At 43.7% G+C, this 22997-nt stretch overlaps 1 protein-coding gene across 1 annotated transcript; it reads left to right on the top strand.

Moving 5' to 3' along the window:
• Positions 1-19393: 19393 nt before the first annotated feature.
• On the top strand, positions 19394-21847 carry prdm8b (PR domain containing 8b; the record flags this gene model as incomplete). The annotated part of the gene is made up of 3 exons (XM_079222486.1): positions 19394-19612; positions 20244-20475; positions 20589-21847. 3 exons carry the CDS (start codon positions 19394-19396, stop codon positions 21845-21847), a joined length of 1710 nt encoding a protein of 569 aa, XP_079078612.1.
• Positions 21848-22997: the final 1150 nt, after the last annotated feature.

Raw genomic sequence — 22997 nt, 5'->3', positions numbered from 1 at the left:
GAGTGTACAATGTTGCAATGTCTAAAGGTGTTAGACCTCACTATAAGAACCAGGAGGTCACAAAACACATCGTAGTTACTCTTCTGGGGACCATGAATATCCACAAATCTCAGAATTTCATGGTAACTGGGAGCAGAGCTTCCTGCTGCTGTCAGGCTGCATAGCCACAAAACACTTGAAACTTAAATACACTGTGCAATAATACTTATAATAGTTAGTATGTCTGTAGTATTTCAGTTATTGTGGAGTATTTACTCTTTTTTTGCTTGTTTATAATATTTGATCTTTCTTCTTTTTATTATGTCTCTTGTTTGCACTTTACCCTATTCTGCTGTGAATCCTGTATCCTGTATATTGCTGATCGACTAATAAAGGTGTATTTTATCTTATCTTTACAGTTTGAAATATACCTTTGACCCAACTGATGGTCAAGTTGAGAGTTTGACCTGTCAGAGAAGGTATGATATGAAAGGTCAGGGGTCAACAAAAACATTAGAAAACATCCTGCGTGAATGGTTTACAGGAGAATGCCTCTTCTGGCCATCTTTTAGGACGTAATAGCCATCTGGTAAGAGAAAAAATGTTGGTACAACTTTCATGTCATGATGTCACGTCTTTCAGAATGGAGCTCGATACTGCAGCTTAACTCAAGCTGCAGTATCAAGCATCAAAAAGACAAAAGTCATAGTATAGTAAGAATGTCACATCTCAACAGAGACCTGATAAAAAAAAGAAGTGCTGGCGGCAAACAGCCGAGACAGAATGAGTCCACTTGAAAACCATGAAATCTTAAAAAAAAATGGGCAATGCACAATAACTTTAAACTTAAACCTGCAAGCGGAGTCTAGAACAAGCACAATATAGGACGTAAACATATTAGTTCCACTGGAGTGTAAAGCCCCCCAAAAAAATCAATAATCATTAAGTCATCTGTAAACGAGCATGTCAAATAATTACATAAATAATAATCGTGGCAGTTTAACTTCATTCTCAGTACAGTTCGAACAACTTTAGACAAAAACAATTTCAGGTTGCAAAGTAAAAGATACAGTATTTTTCGTTTTAGTTCATCAGCTTTCTACTGTATATGAACATTTGTCAGAGAGTGAAACCTCTTTCCAGAGTTGGAGGCCTGTCAGATATTACGTGTTCAGTTCAGCGTATCTTCTGTCCAAAGGGCCCCCGGCGTCTTCACATCACGCCGTGAGCCTCCACGGGACCATCAGCTGTAACGAGCCTCCGTACACCAGGGCCTCCCTTCACATGAGATCCCCCTTTGAGGACAGCGTCTCGGACTACTGCGTGAACTTTTAATGCGATTACGGGCCACATAGGATGACATGAGTCGCGGGCCACGGTGTCCGTTTCTTTTTCTCTCCCACAAGCGAACATAAGAGGTTTGGATGGATGGTGGGCCAATAACCCTTGCACATCCCTCCTGGCAGTCACTCCGGCCTCCTCCTCTGGTCATCCTCTAATTTCCAAAGGGTCACTAATCTAATATTAAAGGACTGTGACAGTAATGAGCGCTGCGGATGGATGTGCGGTCCGAGGCGGCGGGATTAAATGAGCGCACTTACAAAATACCAGCAAACTCGGGAGGCCAATCTCAGCAATATTTAGCCGGACGTTGAGCTGCAGTGCCTGAGCCTCAAGTCACGTTAGCTTAACACCGAACGCCACTCAAGAACAAGGGGGTTGGGGAGGTGTGTGTGTGTGTGTGTAACGAGCTCGAACCGAGGCCAAACATTTCAGCGGGTCACGTTCTCGGCTAAGCGGTGAAACATTTGCTGCTTCCCCGGAAATCTTTCGTGCCGCTTACGTTTTTTTGTGCAAACAGTGAGGTTGAATAACCAGGGATTTACCCCCCGCCCCAATTACAGCAGATTGCGTAATTTGCCCATGAATCACATCACAACTACTCTGCAGGTTTCTTTTGCACCCGATATTTTTTACTCTAAAAGTTTTACTTAAAAAACAAACAATTTGCATTGAGTCTTTTTCTCTCAACCCTTCCACACTCTGATGCCTTTTTCTTTTCTTAATCCATTCGCACACTCGCTTTCAATCTCGGCACACTTGAGGCCAAGAATATGAGACCAATTAAAAACTCGGTCCCACATACAGACGTCCTCTCTGTTGGCAGGCGTCCTGCTAACACGTTGCACATTCTTTGCTCCAGAAAGCCTTGCACCCCCCCACACATATCCCCCCAACCCATATAAGACAAACAGGGACTGGTGGTTCGGGGATGCGTGCCAGCCTCAGACAACAACATAGACAAAGGAGATCACAGTGGGAATTAGGGGATTCCCCAGAGAGCAGAGGGGAGGATGTTGGTGGTTATGAGGTAAATCTGCTGTGAAATCCCCCCCGCCCCCTCACACACACCGATGTAGAAAGTGTGGAGGATGACGCCCGTCTGCTCAGCCCACAGACGTGACAGAGAATGAGGTCGACGAGCCGCGGGTGCGTGACCCCGGAGTGAGTCCGGGGGAATAAGGTGCCCTGGGGAGGGGGGCGATGCGGCGCTTCGTTAAAAACCAGGGGTCACTCATTAAGGGCAGGGTCCTTTCCTCGGCTTAAACGTCTTGAAGGAGAGGGGGGCTTCAAAGCGATTATGGTCAGACATGGTTATCCATGTCAACCAGGGTCAAGAGTTAAAGGATCCCTGGTGACTGCCGGCATGTCCCGGGATGGTGCCCCCCCACCCCTCTTAACCCTCAGCCCCTTTAGCTCCCTGCGAGGCATCACTGGAAGTCCAGAGGGATTTATTTCCTTATTAATTAATGCCACCACTCAAATCCTGCAAGCCATATGGTACTGAAATAATTTGTAAGATTTATACGACTCAAAATGATGTGCGAGGCGTGAACAAATACTGTATATATTTGTATATAAAGTATATGTGTGTCAAATAAAAGCCTTGTCGTTGTGTCCTAAAACAAACTTGCTTGCAACTTCAAGCCCATGAAATAAAAATCATCATCATGTCAAAATGTTTTCAGCTGCAGCAGAGAAACACAAAGCATTTTATTTGAGGATTATAAAACTGTATTATGGTGGAAGTTCTGCTATTTGACAATTTTTACAGTTTGTTAGAGTGCAACGGCTTGACAAGCTTTGCAAGAACATGGAGCACCAAAAGAGTGCGAATGCAACCGAGACAAAGTGACTCAGTGACCAAGTGGCCCAGTGTGTAGTGTGACGGAGAGGATTTACGATCTTTCAGCAGATTTGGAGACAAAAGAAGCATAAAGTAAAGCCATTTGTAGCATTTTCAGTTGCAATCGATGAAAGCTCTGACATTGCTAGAGATATTGCTCAACTGGCCGTATTCATTCGTGGTGTTGATGAGATTTTTGCGGTCACCGAGGAGTTCCTTGAATTGGTACCTATGACAGACACACTACAGCCATTAGATTTTAAGAGCTCTCGTTGAAGCGCTGGACCGGGTCGGAGTGGACTGGACCCGAGCGGTCAGTGGGGCTACAGACGGGGAACCAGCAATGATCGGGAGAAAAACAGGCGTTGTGATGAAATTCAGGGGGAAAGTGCAAGCTGCAAATGGAGGATAAAGTTTTGGGACATTTCACTGTATTTTTCACCGCGAGGCGTTGTGTTGCAAGTCGTTAAAAATGGATCACGTCATGAAAGTGGCGTCACAAAGCAAGGGAATCTGCATAGGAGAGCCCAGGCAGATAAACAGTGAGCTGATTTCTGAATTGTTGGTCTTTATGTTTCTAGTTTATTAGAAAGACCTTAAAATAGGGTTTATCGTCCAAAAACCTTCACCAATGCATAGAGAAATGTTGTCGTTATTATGCTGTGGTTTTACTGGTCTGGCCCACTTGGACTGTACGTGGCACCTTAACTAAAATGAGTTTGAGACCCCTGCTCTAGATGATCAACTCTGTCCTCTGAGTTCATGAACAGAACGTCAGACACCAGGACAGACTCAGAGGTTTTAAAACACAGCTGGAGGTCGGCAACACGCTCAACGACTCGCAGCCGGTGTTTGGGTTCAACCGGTGACCGTGTTAACATGTAGGTGTCCTCGTACAATCAGTTTTGAATACACACTCATCTGTGTTTATTATCATGAACAAACATTTATGTGACGAGCAACCACGGACGCGTCCGGCTGAGAGTCACCAGATAGCACGGTCACTCGTTAAACTGAAACACCCGTTTGAATCCTGCAGAACTTGAGTTGGTTGTTGGAACATCGACTCTGACAACCGAACATTTTGATGCCGTAAATTGTTTTAATTCAATGTTTAAAGCTTGATAACTCGTCTGGAAGTCTTGGGGGAGAAACTTACACTCTGCTGTAAAAGGGTAAATAAAAAGTAACCCCATTTTATCCTTCAAAATCAGTCAGTTCTTGCAGCGGCAACTTTTTTTCTTTTTTCTTTTTATTGTTCAAGATTAGATGAATTCCTGCGTGAGTCCCTGTCCGGACCGCAGCCAGAGCAGCTATGTGGCGAAAACGTGTCACTTCTGCCATCGCTGCATCTGTGCTGCACATCTCTGGGCTGCCACGTTCATTTGAACGTCCACGATGGGGGTCTTCCTCCTCCTCCTCCTCCTCCTCCTCACTGAGGCCTCTCTCGTGTTGCTGTCAAAGCAGCTCGTTAAACAGACACTTTTTCTTTTGAATATTTCTCACCGGACAGGTTCTGTCTTCAGAGTCTGCACGGGTTTGAATTTTGTATTTTTAATTCTGTCAGCCAGCCTTTTACCCCCTGATTCTCTGCTCTCTCTCTCTCTCTCTCTCTCTCTCTCTCTCTCTCTCTCTCTCTCTCTCTCTCTCTCTCTCTCTCTCTGTTTTTTTGGGGGATGAAATTTTGATGCAAAGCAGAGCTCTCTGCAGGGAGTGTGAGAGGGGCCACACACACACACACACACACACACACACACACACACACACACACACACACACACACTTTTCCAATGCCCTCCACTCAGCAGCTGTGTCCCAGTCTTTGCTTTAAACACAAACACACACTCCGCTCTGCTCGCCGCCCGGCGGGACCCCGGCTGCGTGTTTGCTGCTGAGGGGGCTTTGATTTGCTGTTTTGTGCGACGGCCATGCGGCCGGCCCGGGCCCACCGCAGGTTCTGAGGGGTGTTTGGGGGGGGTGTGGGGGGGCGTGCTGACAGCCCCTCCTCAAGGCATTCCACATCAATTGTCATCTTCATCTCGCAGGTTTTTCATTTTTTTGTTTTGTTGTTGCTCTCGGCTACATCGAAACAGTCCCCTCCCGAAACGATTTCAAACAGAAGTTTAACATTAAAATGGGCGACATGAGCGCTTGCTCACGCAGGACTATCAGTGTGATGTGGCGACACTTTATCCTTTCGGGCTCAACGGCACCTGTGCACCTGAGTACCACACTGACTGTGTGGGCCGTGTGATGAAACACTGGGACCGACTTGTGTTGCTTAATGTTTTCTAGTTTGTTGAAGAAGCACGAAATAATGTGTGTGTGTGTGTGTGTGTGTCAAACGGTTTTACTTGCTTTACCTTTATTCATAGTTGTGTTTGGTATGAAATTGTGTTATTTATATGCTTTTAATTTGAAATCCCAATGCCCCTCCTCCCAAGGCCGTGAACCCTGACCCTTCAGGGACTTGTTTTGAGTATGAGAGGCTGTGAGGGGAGAAATACAAATGGGACATTGCTTAGTTGCGACATATCATGTTAGCGTTCTCCGTACGACATTGCTTTGAATTCTGGGTAATTACCTCGGGCAAAGTCTGCAGAAACGCAGACTGATGGGAAAGTGTTCATAAAGATCTCAGAATGTACAGCGTGGGACAGAACTAAACCCTCTCTGACTCTACCTCTACCTGCACTTGGTTGAGAGCTCACCTTTTAACGGACATTGCTTTCAACCAATGGGACGCGGCGACGAAGCTACTGGAACCAATGGTGCGGCTGAGAAGATTTTACACCTCTTGGTTTGTGGTGACGTTTTCTACTGTATTTTTGTAAGTGCATTGTATTTTAATATATTTTTAAACATTTTTGTACAAAATTATTCTTGGACACACGCACACGCACGCATGTAAGTCAAGCACCACGGCGCTGTCGGCGAATGGAAGCCACCCGCACAAAGTCGGGGTCGATTTCCACGACATTCCACGTTTTTTTAATGCTATCTTTTTTTCCCCCCAATCATGATACAGATCAGAGCCCCGCCCCTTTGTGTTTCTCATCTTTATCTGTGTTGGCTTCATGGTCTGGAATCAGGAAACAATACAGCTGTCAAATGATCCAGATGACACACACACACACACACACACACACACACACACACACACACACACACACACACACACACATACACAGCGCTCTTTGTGTCTGACTATTGGTTGCCTCAGCAGTGTGAGTAAAAGGCCGTGCTGAGGCCACATTTAAAATATTCCAGTTGGGAGGATAATCTCTTATAATTATTCAAATTAGATCAGAATTATTCAATCCAAATTAAAAATGAAACAAAGTTAGGTAAGGTTTCGAAACGACCGTTCATCATTTTTAATTCTCTGTGCATCAGAATATTTCTGATTTTTGTCTGGCGTTTCATGGAGAAAAAAACACATCATATGACAAGAGAAAAGAAAATGTGACTTTCCACCTCTTACTAAAACCCTTCAAAGTCCAGAGGTCAAACACACACACTTTTCAACTTAAAGATCTTTTATGATTTTATTCAAAGAATTATCAAAATGTCATTTTAAATGTCTGTTTTCACTCTAAAAGTGGATAACAGCCAAAAATATGTCTGTTTGCACCCGAATACACAGACACATTTTTAACCGTTTATCATTATAACAATACCTGGACCCCCGAGGAGACTAGTTGTGGTCCCGAGAAGTTTTTTTTGTGCAAATCAATACACGCATACGTGATACTTTATCCCGCACTTACTTTTCGGTTTGGATGCACCAATTACAATAATGTTTGTATTTACTTCATCGCATCTGACAACCGCCGCCTGACAGATTTACAAACCAACTTTTTTTTAAAATTGGGGGTTTCAGTCTGTTTGAATCATCCCGCAGAGCGAAGACAAAGTGGAGCATTTGAGTTCAGAGGACTTTTTTTTTTTGCCCTGCCCAGACAGAGACAGACGTGCAGCTCCCCTCCCAAAGAGTGTTATTTTTTTGGTGTGTGTTTTTTGGTCGTGTGCTGGGTTGTGTGCACGGGCGGATGCCCCGAGGGCAGAGGAACCTGGAACATTAAGCCACGCCACGGCGGCTCAGCGCAGCTCGGAGCCTTGAGCAGCTCTGGCAGCTCGCCCGGGGTGGAGGTGGCAGCGTGGGGAGGGCACAGGTTTTGGAGGAGCCCTCAGCCCCTCAGCCCACTCCTCTTCACTCTTCTGGGACACTTCCCGTCCGAGGCGACGGAGATGTTTTTTGTCACTTTACTTTTTTCACGTATACGCCCCAGAAGGGGAAAAGTTGGCCCTGTGTGGTCCCTTTGTTTTGGGCGCGTTCGTCCAGAGCAACAAGCAAGCAAGAAACTGAGCGATTGTTGTATAAAACTATAAATCATAGCTTGTTTTATGAAGAAAAAGGCCCAAACTGCTGTATTTGGATGTATTGAACACCATAAGTCATATACAAGTGAAATATATGGTTTGGTACATGAGAAAATTAAAATGTCACAGATGTGCGCAAATGTGCCCCAATGCAAATTTTTGAGACCTCGCCTACATTCTCTCTGTACTAAACCCTCTCTAACTTTGTTTTGCTTCACTTTATCAAAGTCAACCTTTGCAGAGAGAATGTTCACATATTGAGCTATGAGTTGGGTTAGAGTTGGACCTTACAGCTGCATCATTTCAAAGAAATAATCATCCTGAAAGTGATTTTTTTCTAGGTGGACCTGGATTTTTGCTCAGCTCCTGGGAATTTAGCTGAAAAGCAACAAACAAACATTAACTACATGACAGAAAATCTCCAAAAGGACGTCCGCGCTGTGTTTGAGGGCTTAGTGCTCCAGTACGAACTGGAGATGAGAAGAAAATGGTTTTGACTGTTCCAAAATAATGTTTTGTTTGTGTGCTTTGCGGAAGATATCAGACATTTCAGCCAATCATATGACGACGTTGGTATCACGTGGTATCTTAGTCGTTATTATTGCTTTAATTTCCAAAAAAATCCAAAATTCCATCTGCTGAATAACCCTTTGGGACACGAACTTAATCACTTAATCCCTTTTAGACACTTGGTCACTTTAATCACTGTGGACACTTTAATTGTACTCTTGTACTCAGCTGGTGCAATATAAATACGTTTAAGTACTTTTATATATATATATATATATATATATATATATATATATATATATATATATATATATATATATATATATACTCTTATTCTGTCGATACTATATTCTTCTTACTCTAACTGTTTTACTACTGTTTATTGTTATTTGTTACTTTATTTATATTACTTTTTTACTATGTGTCTCTATTGTGTGCAAGGCTGCTGTATTCCCGCAATTTCCCCACTGAGGGACTAATAAAGGATTATCTTATCTTATCTTATCTTAACACCGGTCTCCTGAGTGAAAGTCCTGCAAAAGGAAGCATTTTATTACCTCAGGGCAAGCAACTGGGTTTTGACCAGAGGATCCAGGGTTTTACAGTTAGCTCCTTTACATTTTTCCTTTTCACCACTACAGGCATTGAGACATTTTAGTCTGGGTGGTTTATAATGCGGATGGAGCACATGAAAATTAGTGTTTGCACAAAGTCGTCAATTCAGGTTGGCACCAAATAATAAAAAAATGAAAAAGAGGCGAGGACACCCGGTCCATTGAGCTCAAGGTTTGGTGGGGGGGATGTTTTCACGGGATCCGCCAAAAGAAAACTCAGCCATTCTCCGTCTCCACCTCTGCATGTCCCCTCCACAAAATGCAACCATTGGAAACATGAATACAAAGAGCACTCTCAGTATTATTGTTTCCTCGTGTGTGACAATTTGCACCTCAAACATTGCTGTCGTTTTTTTACTTATTATTATTTGTTTAACCCCATCATGCCTCATTCTCCGCTGAAGCACATAAAAAAAAAGGAAAAATGTTTAGCTCAAGAGCTAATGTACAATTGCAGCTAGACACATGTATACCAGCCGGGCCCCGAAAAGAGAAAAAAGAAGCAAGTGGCACCGTAATAACTTGACCAAACAAAACCGAACAAAGGTAGAACAAAAATGTCTCTTGATCTTTGAATACAGACAGTTTCTCTTTGTCTCTCTTTCTTCCCCCTATTCGGCCTTCTCTCTCTCTCTCCCTCTGTCTCTCTTCTCTTTGTAGTTGGAGCACCAGAAGCTGTGGAGAGAAGAGTCCAAGCCAGCCAACAAAGCTATTGAAGCATTTCTCTCCTCCCTCCCTCTCTCTCCCTCTCTCTCTCTCCCTCTCTCTCCCTCTGTTCAGGCCTTGCTGTGTTTTTGGCAGTTACTACTGACCATCATGAACGTCATTGCCAATTTTTGTGAAAACTGGCACATATGGCAGCTGAAGTGCCATATGCCATACAGAATATTTTTTGGCCGTTTCCCCCATTTGTATAATCGCTGGATCCTGTATAAAAGTGGCTCATTATTAATTCATTCCTTCCCAGTTTTTTTTTTTTCCTTTTCAGTTCCCCTCTGTGTGCGTGTTTTTTTTTTTTTTTCTCAATTCCCCTTCATTTTTTTCCAGATCCATTTGATGTCTGGGAGGACAAGGAACGACAAGTTAATTTAATGTGCAGTGTGGGGATTAAAGCGTTCGGGGTAATTCAAAGCTAAATGTGGGGATTACTGCCAGTGCGGAAAGTCCACTTTCATGCATTAATGTTGTTTTTCATTGTGCTCTACTATCGCACAAATTAGGGTTTTAATTGCTTTTAATCAGAGCGAAATTGGTTTATTGTCACAGCAAACCCAACTCTTGTGGCATTTGATGGCTTGAAAGGATACTTTTTTAATTTTGCCTGAAGTAATTTACTTTGCTGGTTGAGTCAACATGCAGCATTTGTTATTAAAGGACAGTCCAAGTTCTACTATATTTTTCTATTTTCATGAAATCTCATTAAATGCCAAAACCAACAAAGTGTTAGTCTGTCTCTAAACACTCTGATGTCTCCACCTGTCTGCACCGGTCTGTGGTTCTCAGCTCAGCGCCCGTTTTTTCCTCCTGATGACACAAACCATTAAAACCAGCTCCCAAATATTTAGTTCCATTCTGAAAGTGACAAAAGAAATTAACTTTTCCCCATCGCTAGTGTTTCCAAGTTTATTGTTGGTCACAAACACTACACCGCTGCTTCTTTTAGGAACGCCACCTCAACAGATCGTGTTCATTGTTTGGATTATCAAACAGACAATAAAACATAGATGTTTGTTTCTGGCTGCTAGTGTTAGCGTTAGCTGGCGTTAGCAACATGGCTAAAGCCAGAAACAAAAGTTTGGTGAAGAGGAAAACCAAGTTACAAAAACATTTAGTTTCACAACTTGTGGGTTTCCTTCTAGACTTGCTTCTTTTCTTATAGAAACAACCTTATATATATATATATATATATATATATATATATATATATATATATATATATATATATATATATATATATATATGGAGGTGGTAGGAGAGGCAGGGACATCACCTCCTTGGGTGAGTGTGGTGGCATCGTTGGTGGGTGCCGGTGGAGAGCCAAGCAGGGTGGCTGGGTGGGAGGACAGCAAGGAGTTTGACTGCTGCTGAGGGGACCCTCTATTACAGTGAGATCACTCGTGAAGGGGATTTGTGAATATTTCACGTGAATTCTGTACCGTATGTCTCTGCAACTGCTGCTAAATTTAGAATCGGAAAAATCCTTAAATAAGCCGCACCGATATTTAAGCCGCACGAGTCAAAGTTGAGGAAAAAAAGGAACGGCTTACAACCCAAATTTTACGGTATATATATATATATATATGTATTATTTTTGTGTGTTTTCCTTCTTATAAACAAACAGACGTTTGTCGCTAGCTGATCGCGGCTTCCTTTGTAGTTCCTGGTTCAATTTCTGGCTGCCAGCAGTAGCTAGCTGTAGCATTAGCAACATGGCTACCGTTAGCAGTTACCGCAGGCGGCTATGGCTCAGTGATAGAGCGGGTTCGTCCTTCAAATCAGAGGATCGGCGGTTCGATCCCCGGCCCTGTACTTTAAAATGCACCTTTATCAGACTTGTGCATTTAATGTAACTTCATTTTTGGTCTGTTTGTAGGCTCTTCATTCACCACCCAGTTGTCCTTGTTTATTCCACACGAGAGCCAAAAGACACATCACTTCCTGTGTGACAGAGGAGGATTTAAACAGCACATTTTAAGAGCTGAACTGGCTGAAGGTTGAGTCACTGGTGTGTTATATCATTTAGAGCGAGAGCGGCGGAACTGACATTGAGTTGTATATTTAAAATGTGATTAAATGAGCAAAAAAGATTTTTGGCCTTTCTTTTTTAGTGGTTTTTTTATACCGCTGCCTGTTCTTCCTCCTCTGTCTCACATGAACAGCTTTCACATTCCTCTTCCACTATCACAGGAATTGTCTCCTTGTGTGGTGTGTCTTTCTTTGACACACACACACACACACACACACACACACACACACACACACACACACACACACACACACACTGACAAACATCCCACACTTCCTCTTTGTGTGTTGTGCCTCTCTCTTCCCTCTCCTCTTCTGCCCTCCATTGGAAATACACTAGAAGGTCTTCACTGACTCTCCATCAGCATGTCTTGTTTTAACTCTTCTTCATTGCATCTGGACTTCCTTTACAACAACCCCGTCCCTTAAAGCGACCCCCCTCGTCATTTTAGAGGCAAAGCTTCACAAGGAAGTAAAGGTCTGAGAAGAATGGGTCATGATGAACACGATTTGTGTGTCAGCGGATGTTTCTTATTCCGTTAATCATCTCGCAACCTCTCAAATGTGTCCACTGGTGAACTCTAAAGGACTCACTGAATTGAGGTTTTGCCACACTGGTACAACAGGTTTTGGATTTGTTTATTTATGGATGTAGAAAACACGTGTTTTTTGTTTATTTCCAACACGATCCCCAAAAAATGTATATCAAAAAAGCTGAATGCGAAAAGCAAGCAACGGCTCAAGTAGGATTTCATTAACAACCTGTCATCTGCTCCACAGATAAACTGACTCAACTTGTTTTTGACGACTTGATATTCAATTGACTTTTCCACAATGAGAAGGGACAAATTGCTTTCACTTGAGGCACTTCACACGAACACTGCATCCATGCTGAGGCAGAACTCAGTATGGAGGAGCGCCCGTGAGACTGAGCGGTGCCGGCAGCAGCAGCCTCACACGTTTCCTTCCTCAGTGCAGAGCGTTGCTTCAGCAGAGAGAAGACACCGAGAATGCAGAGGGCACGATGGTGCAGATAGACTTTACACTTACACTGTGATGAGGATTCTCCTTCAACAATGTTGGAGGGTAAAAGGTAAAACAAGTACAATTAAAATAAGCTTACATTCATTAGAGGCAGACTGATGATATACAAGATTGCTAAAGGTTTTAACACACCAAAAGTTGATAAAAAAAAAGATTGCAAGATTCTACTCGTTTAAAAAAAGAAATCTCAGCACATTATCAAAGGTACACATAGTACACAGTACAAATGGGTCCATATTGAACGCATTTGTGTCATAACGTATAAATAAACAAATAAATAAACACGTATAATCATAAACAAACACCTCCTTTTGTGTTCTCGCCCATTCGCCTTACGCCCTCCGACTCCAACCTTCCAGAGGGGAAAACAAAATGAAAACATATAGATATTTCATTTAAAGTTGAGTGTAATTAGTGGCTTGTCTACATACTAACTAACACCCTCATGCTTGACATGCATGAATCACCCCGGGGGGTGGATCACCTTAAAGGCACCTCAGTGAGAGCAGGTCAGGGAGAGAGAGAGAGAGAGAGAGAGAGAGAGAGAGAGAGAGAGAGGGGGGAGGGAGAGAGAGGAGAAAGTGAGAGGACAGAGAGAGAGAGGAAGGGAGAGAGAGCAGAGAGTGTGTTATGTTTCACAAAAGGAACAAAGTGTCCCATCTTTATTTTATTCATGTTTATTCATTACAAAAAAAGAAAACATATTCCGCTCCACGTATCAAAGTGGAGGGAGATTTATTAAACAGCTTTGTTGGAAACAATAACTGTCAACACGTCCACAGTGGAGGACTTTGACATCTGGGTCAATAACTCTGTTTCTTCCTGTGATGTGTTTACCCATCACAGATCAATGCATTCGCTCTCCAGAGCTGGATCCCCCCAAACCCTCCCCTCTTTTTGTTCTTCTTCTTCGCCGAAGCACAAAACACGCCGAATATTTGATGAGCCGCGGTGACAGGAAGACAGTACGTCCAGAGTCTGTCTGCTGGAAACCATTTGCAAAAAGCTTCTGGTGTCATTCTCCTCATCTGTTCCTGATGAAAATGTGTGTGTGTGTGTGTGTGTGTGTGTGTGTGTGTGTGTGTGTGTGTGTGTGTGTGTGTGTGTGTGTGTGTGTGTGTGTGTGGAGATTAATTTATCATTTCCACAGAATTTTGCATCAGTGGGAGAAGATTAAACACAAAGTTTAGAAGTTTTTTCAGGTTTAATGAGGTAATATTCTAGAACTCCTGTCAGGATCTCTCTTTAATCGACACAAAGATTGTTCCCACAAGACGCCTCACGATGAGAGTTGAATTAATGACGGCGGTCCTCGCCCGGTGTTTACGTCAGTTGCACGGTTGAGGTTTTTGTGCTAATTGTTCCTCTTTCTTCCGGATGCCGCTGCTGGTTCTGCACGCAGCAGTTGTACCGGTTACTCAGATCAGTGCCCTTCATTTGACTTAAAGCACTCTGTACCGCTCACAGTTTTAAAAATGAAGAAATCAGAGGTGTGGAAGCTACATGTATCGCTATCGCCAGGGATGGCTGTCGGTAGTGGCCAATTCATCCAATCACAGGGTTAAAGACCCTTTATGTTTAATTTCAATGTTTAGTTGAAATAGGGTGTTGTCTAATGATAACGATGTTCAAGTTCTTCTGATCCCGCCTCCAAATCTCTTATTTGGCTTTTGGAACCAGGAAAACAGCAGCTTCTGTTCTGTGAAAAACAAATCCAAGTACGGCAAAAGTGCGATGCACTGCGAGCACCTGGATTGTTTAACGCCCGAGTCTTCTCAAATTCAAAGTTCGCCAACTTGGCTAAGTAGCGGCAAAGGGGGAGGGGCCAGCAGGGGCTCAACACAATTCAAATGTAAGTCAAGCACCACGGCGCTGTCGGCGAATGGAAGCCACCCGCACAAAGTCGGGGTCGATTTCCACGACATTCCACGTTTTTTTAATGCTATCTTTTTTTCCCCCCAATCATGATACAGATCAGAGCCCCGCCCCTTTGTGTTTCTCATCTTTATGTGTGTTGGCTTCATGGTCTGGAATCAGGAAACAATACAGCTGTCAAATGATCCAGATGACACACACACACACACACACACACACACACACACACACACACACACACACACACACACATACACACACACACACACACACACAGCTTTCCCTTAATTTCAAGTGAGATATTTAAACATTGATGGTTAAAACTACACAGCTTGTATTTTTCTTCCTCAAGATTTCTTAGATCTGAAATCAGAGGATCTCAGGGAAGAAAAGGAATCGTGTCACACAACAGCGCCGTGAGCAGACGGAACACATGGCAATATGATTTAAAAGAATTTAATTAAGAACTTCTGAATTAATTTCTCTGAATTAAAAATGTATTTCTGCCGCACACTTGTTTAAATATATGTATTTCCGGTATAGACTCTGGAACCAATGGCATGCTTTGATTTGATCACCCCTTGATTTGTGCATGAGTGTGTCCAAACACACACACACACACACATACACACACACACACACACACACACACACACACACACACACACACACACACACACACACACACACACACACACACACACACACAATGAAAAGGGGTTTGACCAGAAACGAGATTGTGAACCCAGAAGCTCTCAGCGAGACGAGCATCACTGCTTCAGCTCATCTCCACGACTGCTCAACATTTGTTTTTCTTCTTCTGTTCCATGCAGCCGATCTGCACAGCATCCTTTTTCTTTTTTATATATGAATATCAATTTATAATCATTTTAAATATTGTATCTTCATTTTCTTTCTTTTTGGGAGAAAACAAACATGGTTGTGAAATAGTTCACTGTTGATCATCAGCAGGAGAAGTGACTTCCTGTGACCACTTTCCCTTCATGTTTCCTTGTTCCCTTTCCTTCTTTTATTTCCTCCCTGCTTCCTTTCAGCAGCGGGTCACACATCTTTAGTGCTGCTGTTCTGTCTGTGACCTTTGACCTTTGACCCTCGTCCTGTACACCACATCGTCTTATTTCAAATGAACAGTCAGTTGTCTTCAAAATACTTGTTGTTGTGTCTCAACATTGTAGTTTGTCAGAAATAGCGGTTAAATAATATCTCAGATTATTTAAATTATTTTACGTTTGATGTGTGACAAGTGGTGTTTAGTTGAATATAATATCTGTTATTTATTCTGTGTGTTGGTTTTCCTGGCAGAAATAAACCACTGAATGCAGGAAGGTGGACACTAATTATTGGTTATAAGTGTTAATACATTTGAGATTTAGGACAGGATATTGATGTTATTATTGATGTATTTTCATTCATTTTTTTGTACAGAAAAAGGCCTGTAAATGGTTTGCATATAGTCATGTTTATTATTGACTTAATGTATGTATACAACACTAAAAAAGAATTTGATGTTAAAATATTTCTTATTGCTTCTTGACTCAGAGTTCATGTCTTTCAGGAGCTACATTTTAAGTCTCAACATCACATGTAAGTTGCAAAAGAGATAGATGAAAGTAAAAACATATAAAAGCTTAACACACATTTAATCAAGCACAGATGTAAGTATTAAGAAGTGTAATATACATGTAACTACATCAGTGTGCAGAAGAAACACCAGTGATGACCTGAAGCTTTTCCCTTCCATCAAAAAGATGAGCCTTCACTCAAAGCACATTATACACTGGCGCCCCCTAAATGAGCCCGAACACAGTACAGACACAGCGGCGGTCCGCGGGGAGGCGACCCGGGAGCTGCGCCGCTCTGGACGCGTGCAGGGAGGAGGGGGAGGGGGAGGGGGGGCGAGGGTCCCAAGGAAGTCCATGTAATTAGAATATATTTAAATATATTGTGAAGTGAGTGACACCCCGATTTATTTATTTTATTTATTTTATGTATCTACTTTATTTACATGATAATAATAATAAAATAATAAAAAATAATACAATTACAAATATTTTACTCTCATTCGGCTGCATTTGCACAGAACAACTTTTCCTCCTTCAAACACGAGATGCCACTTTATTCTAATACAACCAGCAACTATTGTGATTAGAATTACAATAATAATGGGCTCTTTATCCCTCTTCTCGTCCATAAATCGCATGAAATGACAGGCGGTGAGTGAAGAGTTAAAGGGAGGAGACGGAGAGTGACACGCCTCATTGGGTAGATTATGTGCCGCAAACAAAAAGTGTGTGTCGGTGTGCCATCAGCCACAGAGCGTCGGGCCCCATCTGCACGCCTCTCTCTCTCTCCCTCCCTCCCTCTCTCTCTCTCTCTCTCTCTCTCTCTCTCTCTCTCTCTCTCTCTCTCTCTCTCTCTGTCTCCCTTTATCCGTGCAGCTCTCTCTCTCCCGCCCGCTCACTTCCAGTGCCGGTGCCTCTCTGCAGCAGCAGCAGCAGCAGCAGCCGCGCTGTCACTTCCACGCACCGGGGGGGAATGTACTGACAGCACGCTGCGGACCGGGAACGCGCCATCTCATCACCTCCATCACGCCGCGTCCCCTGCTTGTTTCCGGGGCTTTCTTCTTCTGCTTCCTCCTCCCCGATACCACCATCCCGGAGGTGCAAACGGGGTAGTGTGTTTTTTCTTCTTCTTCCTTTTGGATTCGCAGCATCGCTTGCTCTTCGTTTTGTGGATTATTGTTCCTCCTCATCAACAGAAAGGTAGGTTCTCGTGCACCGCGAAGCAGCGCGCGGGTTTGGATAGTTTTTCTTTTTCTTTTGCAAGACGCACGTGCAGCCGCACATCCTGCAGGCACTTTAAAAACAAAAACCCACCGCATATCTGTCACAGCCCTGATTTAGGACAGTTGTTCAGTCCGGCCCGGCTCCAGCAGATGGGTTACCCCCCCTTCCTTCCCCCCTCCCATCTCTCTCACCCGCTCACCCTTTGAATGGAGGGTCTGCTTTTCCTGCAGTTTCTGGACGTGCGAACTCTCCGCTCCTTCTCCTCTCTCTTCCGACCCGCGTGACGCGTGTTGTTGTCTCGTGTTCCGTGCAGCCTCTTCCCTCTGAACGTAAAGACACGGAGGGATTCTTTCTCGGTACCGGAAACAGATCCAGTGGCTGCGCGGGGAGCCGCGTGTCTCCATCGCACCGTGCGCAAACGCGTTCCACACAGAACGGTTCTGCTGCTGCTGCGCCTCTTGTGAAGGTGGGGAAAAAGGTCAAAAACCAGTCGGATTAAGATAAATACATTTATTAGAACTATCCCGGGTTATTTAATCAGACCCGCCCCTTATTATTATTATTATTATTATTATTATTATTATTATTTATTAGCAAGAAAGCAGAAGAGCCAGAACAATCCGAGGAGCGCCTCACAAGAAGAACCACAGCCGATGTTGGGGATCTGATCCCATCTCCTCGGGACATTTAGTTCTGCGCTGATGCGCTAACGCCGGGGTGAGCTTTCCTGATTTTGCGGTAAAACAAAACTTTGGGTGTGATTTTGGGATGATTTCTGTATTTGATTTAATTTGGAATGAACAGGTTTTCATTGCGCAAACTGTGTCGCGGTGGTGTGGTCATGGGGTTTGATTTACGACTTGTTATAAACGGTTAATAGGAGAATTACACGTCAGAATAAATCACGCTGTGACTGTAATAATACTTATAAAAGGTTCGAGCCATAGCCCCCCCCCCCCCCCCCCCCAAACCAAAAAAGAGAGAAATGTTATAATTTGTATTGCTAAATGTGAGAGAGATTTTGTGCAGCAATAATCACAGCACAAATGTGGTAATGCAACATTTTAAAAAAAATCAGCAATTACTTCTTTTCTTCGGCGTTGCAAGGCTTTTTTTGTTTTATTTTAAATATGTATTATTACTTATTCCTGCCCATCCGGGGCTGAACAGCGCATGCAGGCTCCGCTGCGCGTGAAGAGCAGCGCCGCCGCAAACACACATTCAAGGGTTAGAAAAGAAATAATTAAGCGGTCGTGCTGCTTTAATTACGGTCTCGGAGGGGAACGTGCGGGATTATGCTAATGAGGCGGCAGGGAGAAAGCTATGGCCGACAGGAAATCACCGACTCTCACATCCACTCGAGCCATTGGACACGCGGCTCCATTTGGACAGCAGCGAAGCGGCTTCACGTGCCGGGGTCCTACGACTCACTAAAACAGCTATAAAGCATAAACATTATATTACTATTATCCATAGAATATATGCGATTTAAAAAACACACACACAATATTAAGCACGAGGAGGTGTATTTGGCTTTGAGAAATAACGTTATAGGAATATTATAGAAATATTATGGGGTGTTTTTGTTTCGTTTTAATCATCCACAATTACAGCTGACAAGACAAGGGCAACGGAGGCCTACTAATGCTAATAAGAATATTAATACTAATACTTTCATGTATAGCTTAATATTATTATTATTATTATTATTATTATTATTATACTGGAGACGGGCTGGGTAATGGTATCATAATCCAACTTGTGTCTAAAACAATTTCATTTGTAATAATACTAATAATAATTAGTATTATTATAGGGAAAAATAATAATATTAACAATTCATGTTATTATTCCGTTTTTTGGCGGATTTTGGCTACTTTCTTCTTCTTCTATAAAATGTAGCACATTTGGACACCACATCATCTGGATGTCATGCATTTATTCTGGGGTTTGCATTCATTAGAGAGCCTGGCCAAAAAAAGAAAAAAAGAAAGAGAGAGAGAAAGAGAGAGAGAGAAAACCGGGCCCCCAAACGACGCCCTGCCAGCTGGTTTCGCCGATCTGTCTGAGAGGAGATTTATTTATCAGCTGCACCAAACCGCTCGTTTACAGGTCGAGGTTGACATTTATTTCTGCTTGAACAAATTTAGAGGAAACATTTTTTTTAATATTCTACTCGCAGTTTTATTATTTAGTATTATTTGTTATTCCCACCTCTGATCTCTGACGTCATGTGTCTGCAGGGTGAAATGGAGGAGTCCAGCTCCCAGAAGTTGGTGTGGGATGGGGACGCCAAAGCGGTCCAGCAGTGTCTGACGGACATCTTCACCAGCGTCTTCACGACGTGCGACATCCCAGAAAACGCCATTTTCGGGCCTTGCGTGCTGAGCCACACGTCGCTGTACGACAGCATCGCCTTCATCGCCCTGAAGTCCACCGACAAGCGCACCGCCCCGTACATCTTCAGGGTGAGTCACTGGTTCACTCAGCAGGTTTTTTTTTTTAAATGTGTAATTAAAACAATAAAAAAATGCAACCAGTTCAACAGGCCTGTCAAAATATCTGTTATTTGTGCTTAGATCCAAATATATAGCAAATATATTGTTAAAGATTCAGGTCCTTGTTATTGTGTGCACATAACTGGATAAAGAAGCTCACATTTGCAAAATATCCCACATGCATGAGCAGTAACACTGCAATGCTATGTTGGTAGATATTTGCAGTCTTATTAATAAAAAAAAAGAAAGATGCATAAAAGCCATTCTGCAACAAAACCATCCATTCAGTTTTTTATTAAGCCGTGATAATCCAGTCTTATTATTTCCACAAGAAAGGAAGACTCTGTGATGTCCTTTTGTTCTTGTAAAAAAGCAATTTTGTTTCAAATATTTGCTTCAAATGATGATGATCAGTGATAATGTCAATAACCATAGTGAAATTAAACACATTAAAATAAATATGTAGCGTAAAGGGGTGTGGTGAAATTAATTGACCTTATTTGCAGTATTTATTGAAAAAAAAACAAGATTTATTTTTGCCTGAATGAATTTGAGCTTTGGCACTGAAGCAATAACTCACCGGTGCATTTGTTTCGTTCAGGTGGACACGTCGGCGGCCAACAGCACCTCGGAGGGCTTGATGTGGCTGCGGCTGGTCCAGTCGGCCCGGGACAAAGAGGAGCAGAACCTGGAGGCCTACGTGAAGAACGGCCAGCTCCTGTACCGCTCGCTCCGCCGGATCGAGAAGGACGAGGAGCTGCTGGTTTGGTACGGCAAAGACCTCATCGAGCTGCTGCTGCTCAGCTCCAGCCGGGCGCCCGCCAAGAGCAAAGGTGAGTCCTCAATCCCTCTGTGAGAAGGTTCACATTTAGTTCACGTAGGATAGTTTTAGGTTTGCCTTTTTCTTATGATAAGATCTTAATTTCCATCTTTTTCTCTGCCGCAGGATCGTCCCACCACTCGTGTCCGGACTGCAGCCAGCGCTTCCAGTTTGAGTACCCGTTCCTGGCCCACCTCCGCTTCCGTTGCACCAAAAGATTGCAGAGCCTCGCAGGTGCCGACGAGGAGCCCGGCAAGGAGAGCGGCACCGAGCGACCGAACGCCACCCCGACCAGGACCAGCCCCAAGCTGGGCCGCTCCGAGGGCTTGGGCGCCGGTAGCGCTCAGGACGCCAGCAAACCCTCCACAGACTTTCACAACCTGGCCAGGGATCTAGAGAACAACCGGACCAGCCCGCCGAGCGACAAGGAGGCCGAGATCTGCAGCGAGAGCTCGGGGAAGAGGAAGTTCTCGGAAGTGGAGGACCGGGAGCGCCGGGGGCCCAGCCTCCTGCCGTCCAAGTCCAAAGACGAGCTGGCCACGTCGGCGCAGAACTACAGAGGGGCGTACGGCCTGGAGGAGAACCTCAAGTCCTTCGCCCCACCGGGCCCCACGGAACTCGGTCAGGGTAAGCGCAGCGCCTTCACCGAGGTCAAGAAGACTCCCCAGAACCTCAAACACCACGGCGGCGGCAAGAACCTCCAGAGCGCCAACTCGGAGAACAAAGACGGCGGTCGTCCCAGCAGCAATCCGTCCGAGAAGCACCTCAACATCCGGCAGGTGCTGTCGGAGACCCAGCCGCCGCAGGCCTCGCCGATGGGCAGCGCCTTCACCTCCGTCACCCAGCAAGGCGGCGGCGGGGAGAGGAAGAGCGCCTTCAGCCAGCCGTCGCGCTCCTTCTCCCAGATCTCGCCGCTGGTGATGCCAACCAAGTTGCTGGACTGCCACCCGGCGGTGGGCGACACCATCTCCTCCAGCCGGCTCTACCAGGCCGACCACCTCGCCGCCAAGCTGCAGGGCGCCGAGCTGGGCGCCAACTGCCCCGTGCCGGGCGGCATGGCCAAGCAGAACCCCTTCGTCTACGCCACCACCTTCTGGCCCAAGAACTCCGGGGCCATCCAGCTGCAGATGCCGTCGGCGCTCACCCTCCTGCCGCCCTCCTTCACCTCGCTCTGCCTGCCGGCGCAGAACTGGTGCGCCAAGTGCAACGCCTCCTTCCGCATGACCTCGGACTTGGTTTACCACATGCGGTCCCACCACAAGAAGGAGTTTGCCATGGAGCCGATGGTCAAGAGGCGACGTGAGGAGAAACTCAAGTGCCCCATTTGCAACGAGTCCTTCCGGGAGCGGCATCACCTGTCACGTCACATGACCTCCCACAACTGACTTTTGAAGGATGGACTTTTTTCATAATGAGGAGGGACTGTGACCCCGACCCCCGACCCCACACCTCCACCTGGATTTAAGCCGTCCGACTGGAGATAGGCCACTTAGAAATACAAATAAACCGCCCCGTGCACTTGTTTTCACTTTGAACTACGATCTTCTGTTTCCTGTTCGGCCCGTTTACTTGCCCCTCCCCCGACCACCCTGTACAAAATGTCATGTTTTGGGTGTATGCAAAATGCATTTTGACTTCAAAAAACGGATCTATTTATGAAGCACTTAAACGTTTGAGAATAAGGGAAGATTTAAATATGTGTAAATGTACAGTAAGTTGTATTTTATATCATATAAATGCAAATATAGAGAAGAAATACAAATGTAGTCACGTCATGGTTTGCAACACAGCAAGTTTTGTTTTTTTCACGTGTATGGACACAAATTGGGATATTATGTCAGACTATATTTCAGAGTGCATGTATTATTGAATAATATGGATTTTAAGATGCAGTCTATACATAACGATGTAAATAATTTGTTTTATTTGAAATACAAAGTGTAATATTTTGTGTCAGTGGGGAATAGTTTCGGTGTTTCTTCCTTTTGCGGAAATTTACTACTTGATAGTTTATCTAATCACGTTGAATGCATTGACAATAAAATAGCTTTATTTTCAACTGTGGCCTTCCTGGATTGTTTTTATTTTTAACTGCAACTGAAATGTGTGATTGCTTTAGTAATGGTGACATCTGTCTTCATTTGGATTCATAAAACAAGACCAACGTCACATCTTTATTCATATAAAATGTCTCTAAAGCACAAACATTTGATATTTCTTGATCTAAGTTTTTGATTTTTTATAATAGTAAAATATATAGTGCAGACATTGAATATCAAGAAAAAATACAAATGCCACTTTGTATGTACAGTCCAAATCAAATTACATACAATAAAACGTAATATAATATAAAATAATTTGTGTCTATATTATTTCACTGATTTGTTAATTTCCTATTGTAAATATAAGCACACTTTATCATTTTATTTATTTTGTATTATTTGTATTAATAGGATTATTTATTGTTAGTAGTATTAGTATGGTTGAGTATTATCATTACTGATGTACGTCTCCATTAAATCGATCCATTGATCT

This window comes from Taurulus bubalis, assembly GCF_910589615.1.
Source record: "Taurulus bubalis genome assembly, chromosome: 8".
Classification (NCBI taxonomy): domain Eukaryota; kingdom Metazoa; phylum Chordata; class Actinopteri; order Perciformes; family Cottidae; genus Taurulus; species Taurulus bubalis.
Note: the sequence above shows the minus strand (reverse complement) of the source record. Positions and strands in the feature narration are given on the sequence as shown.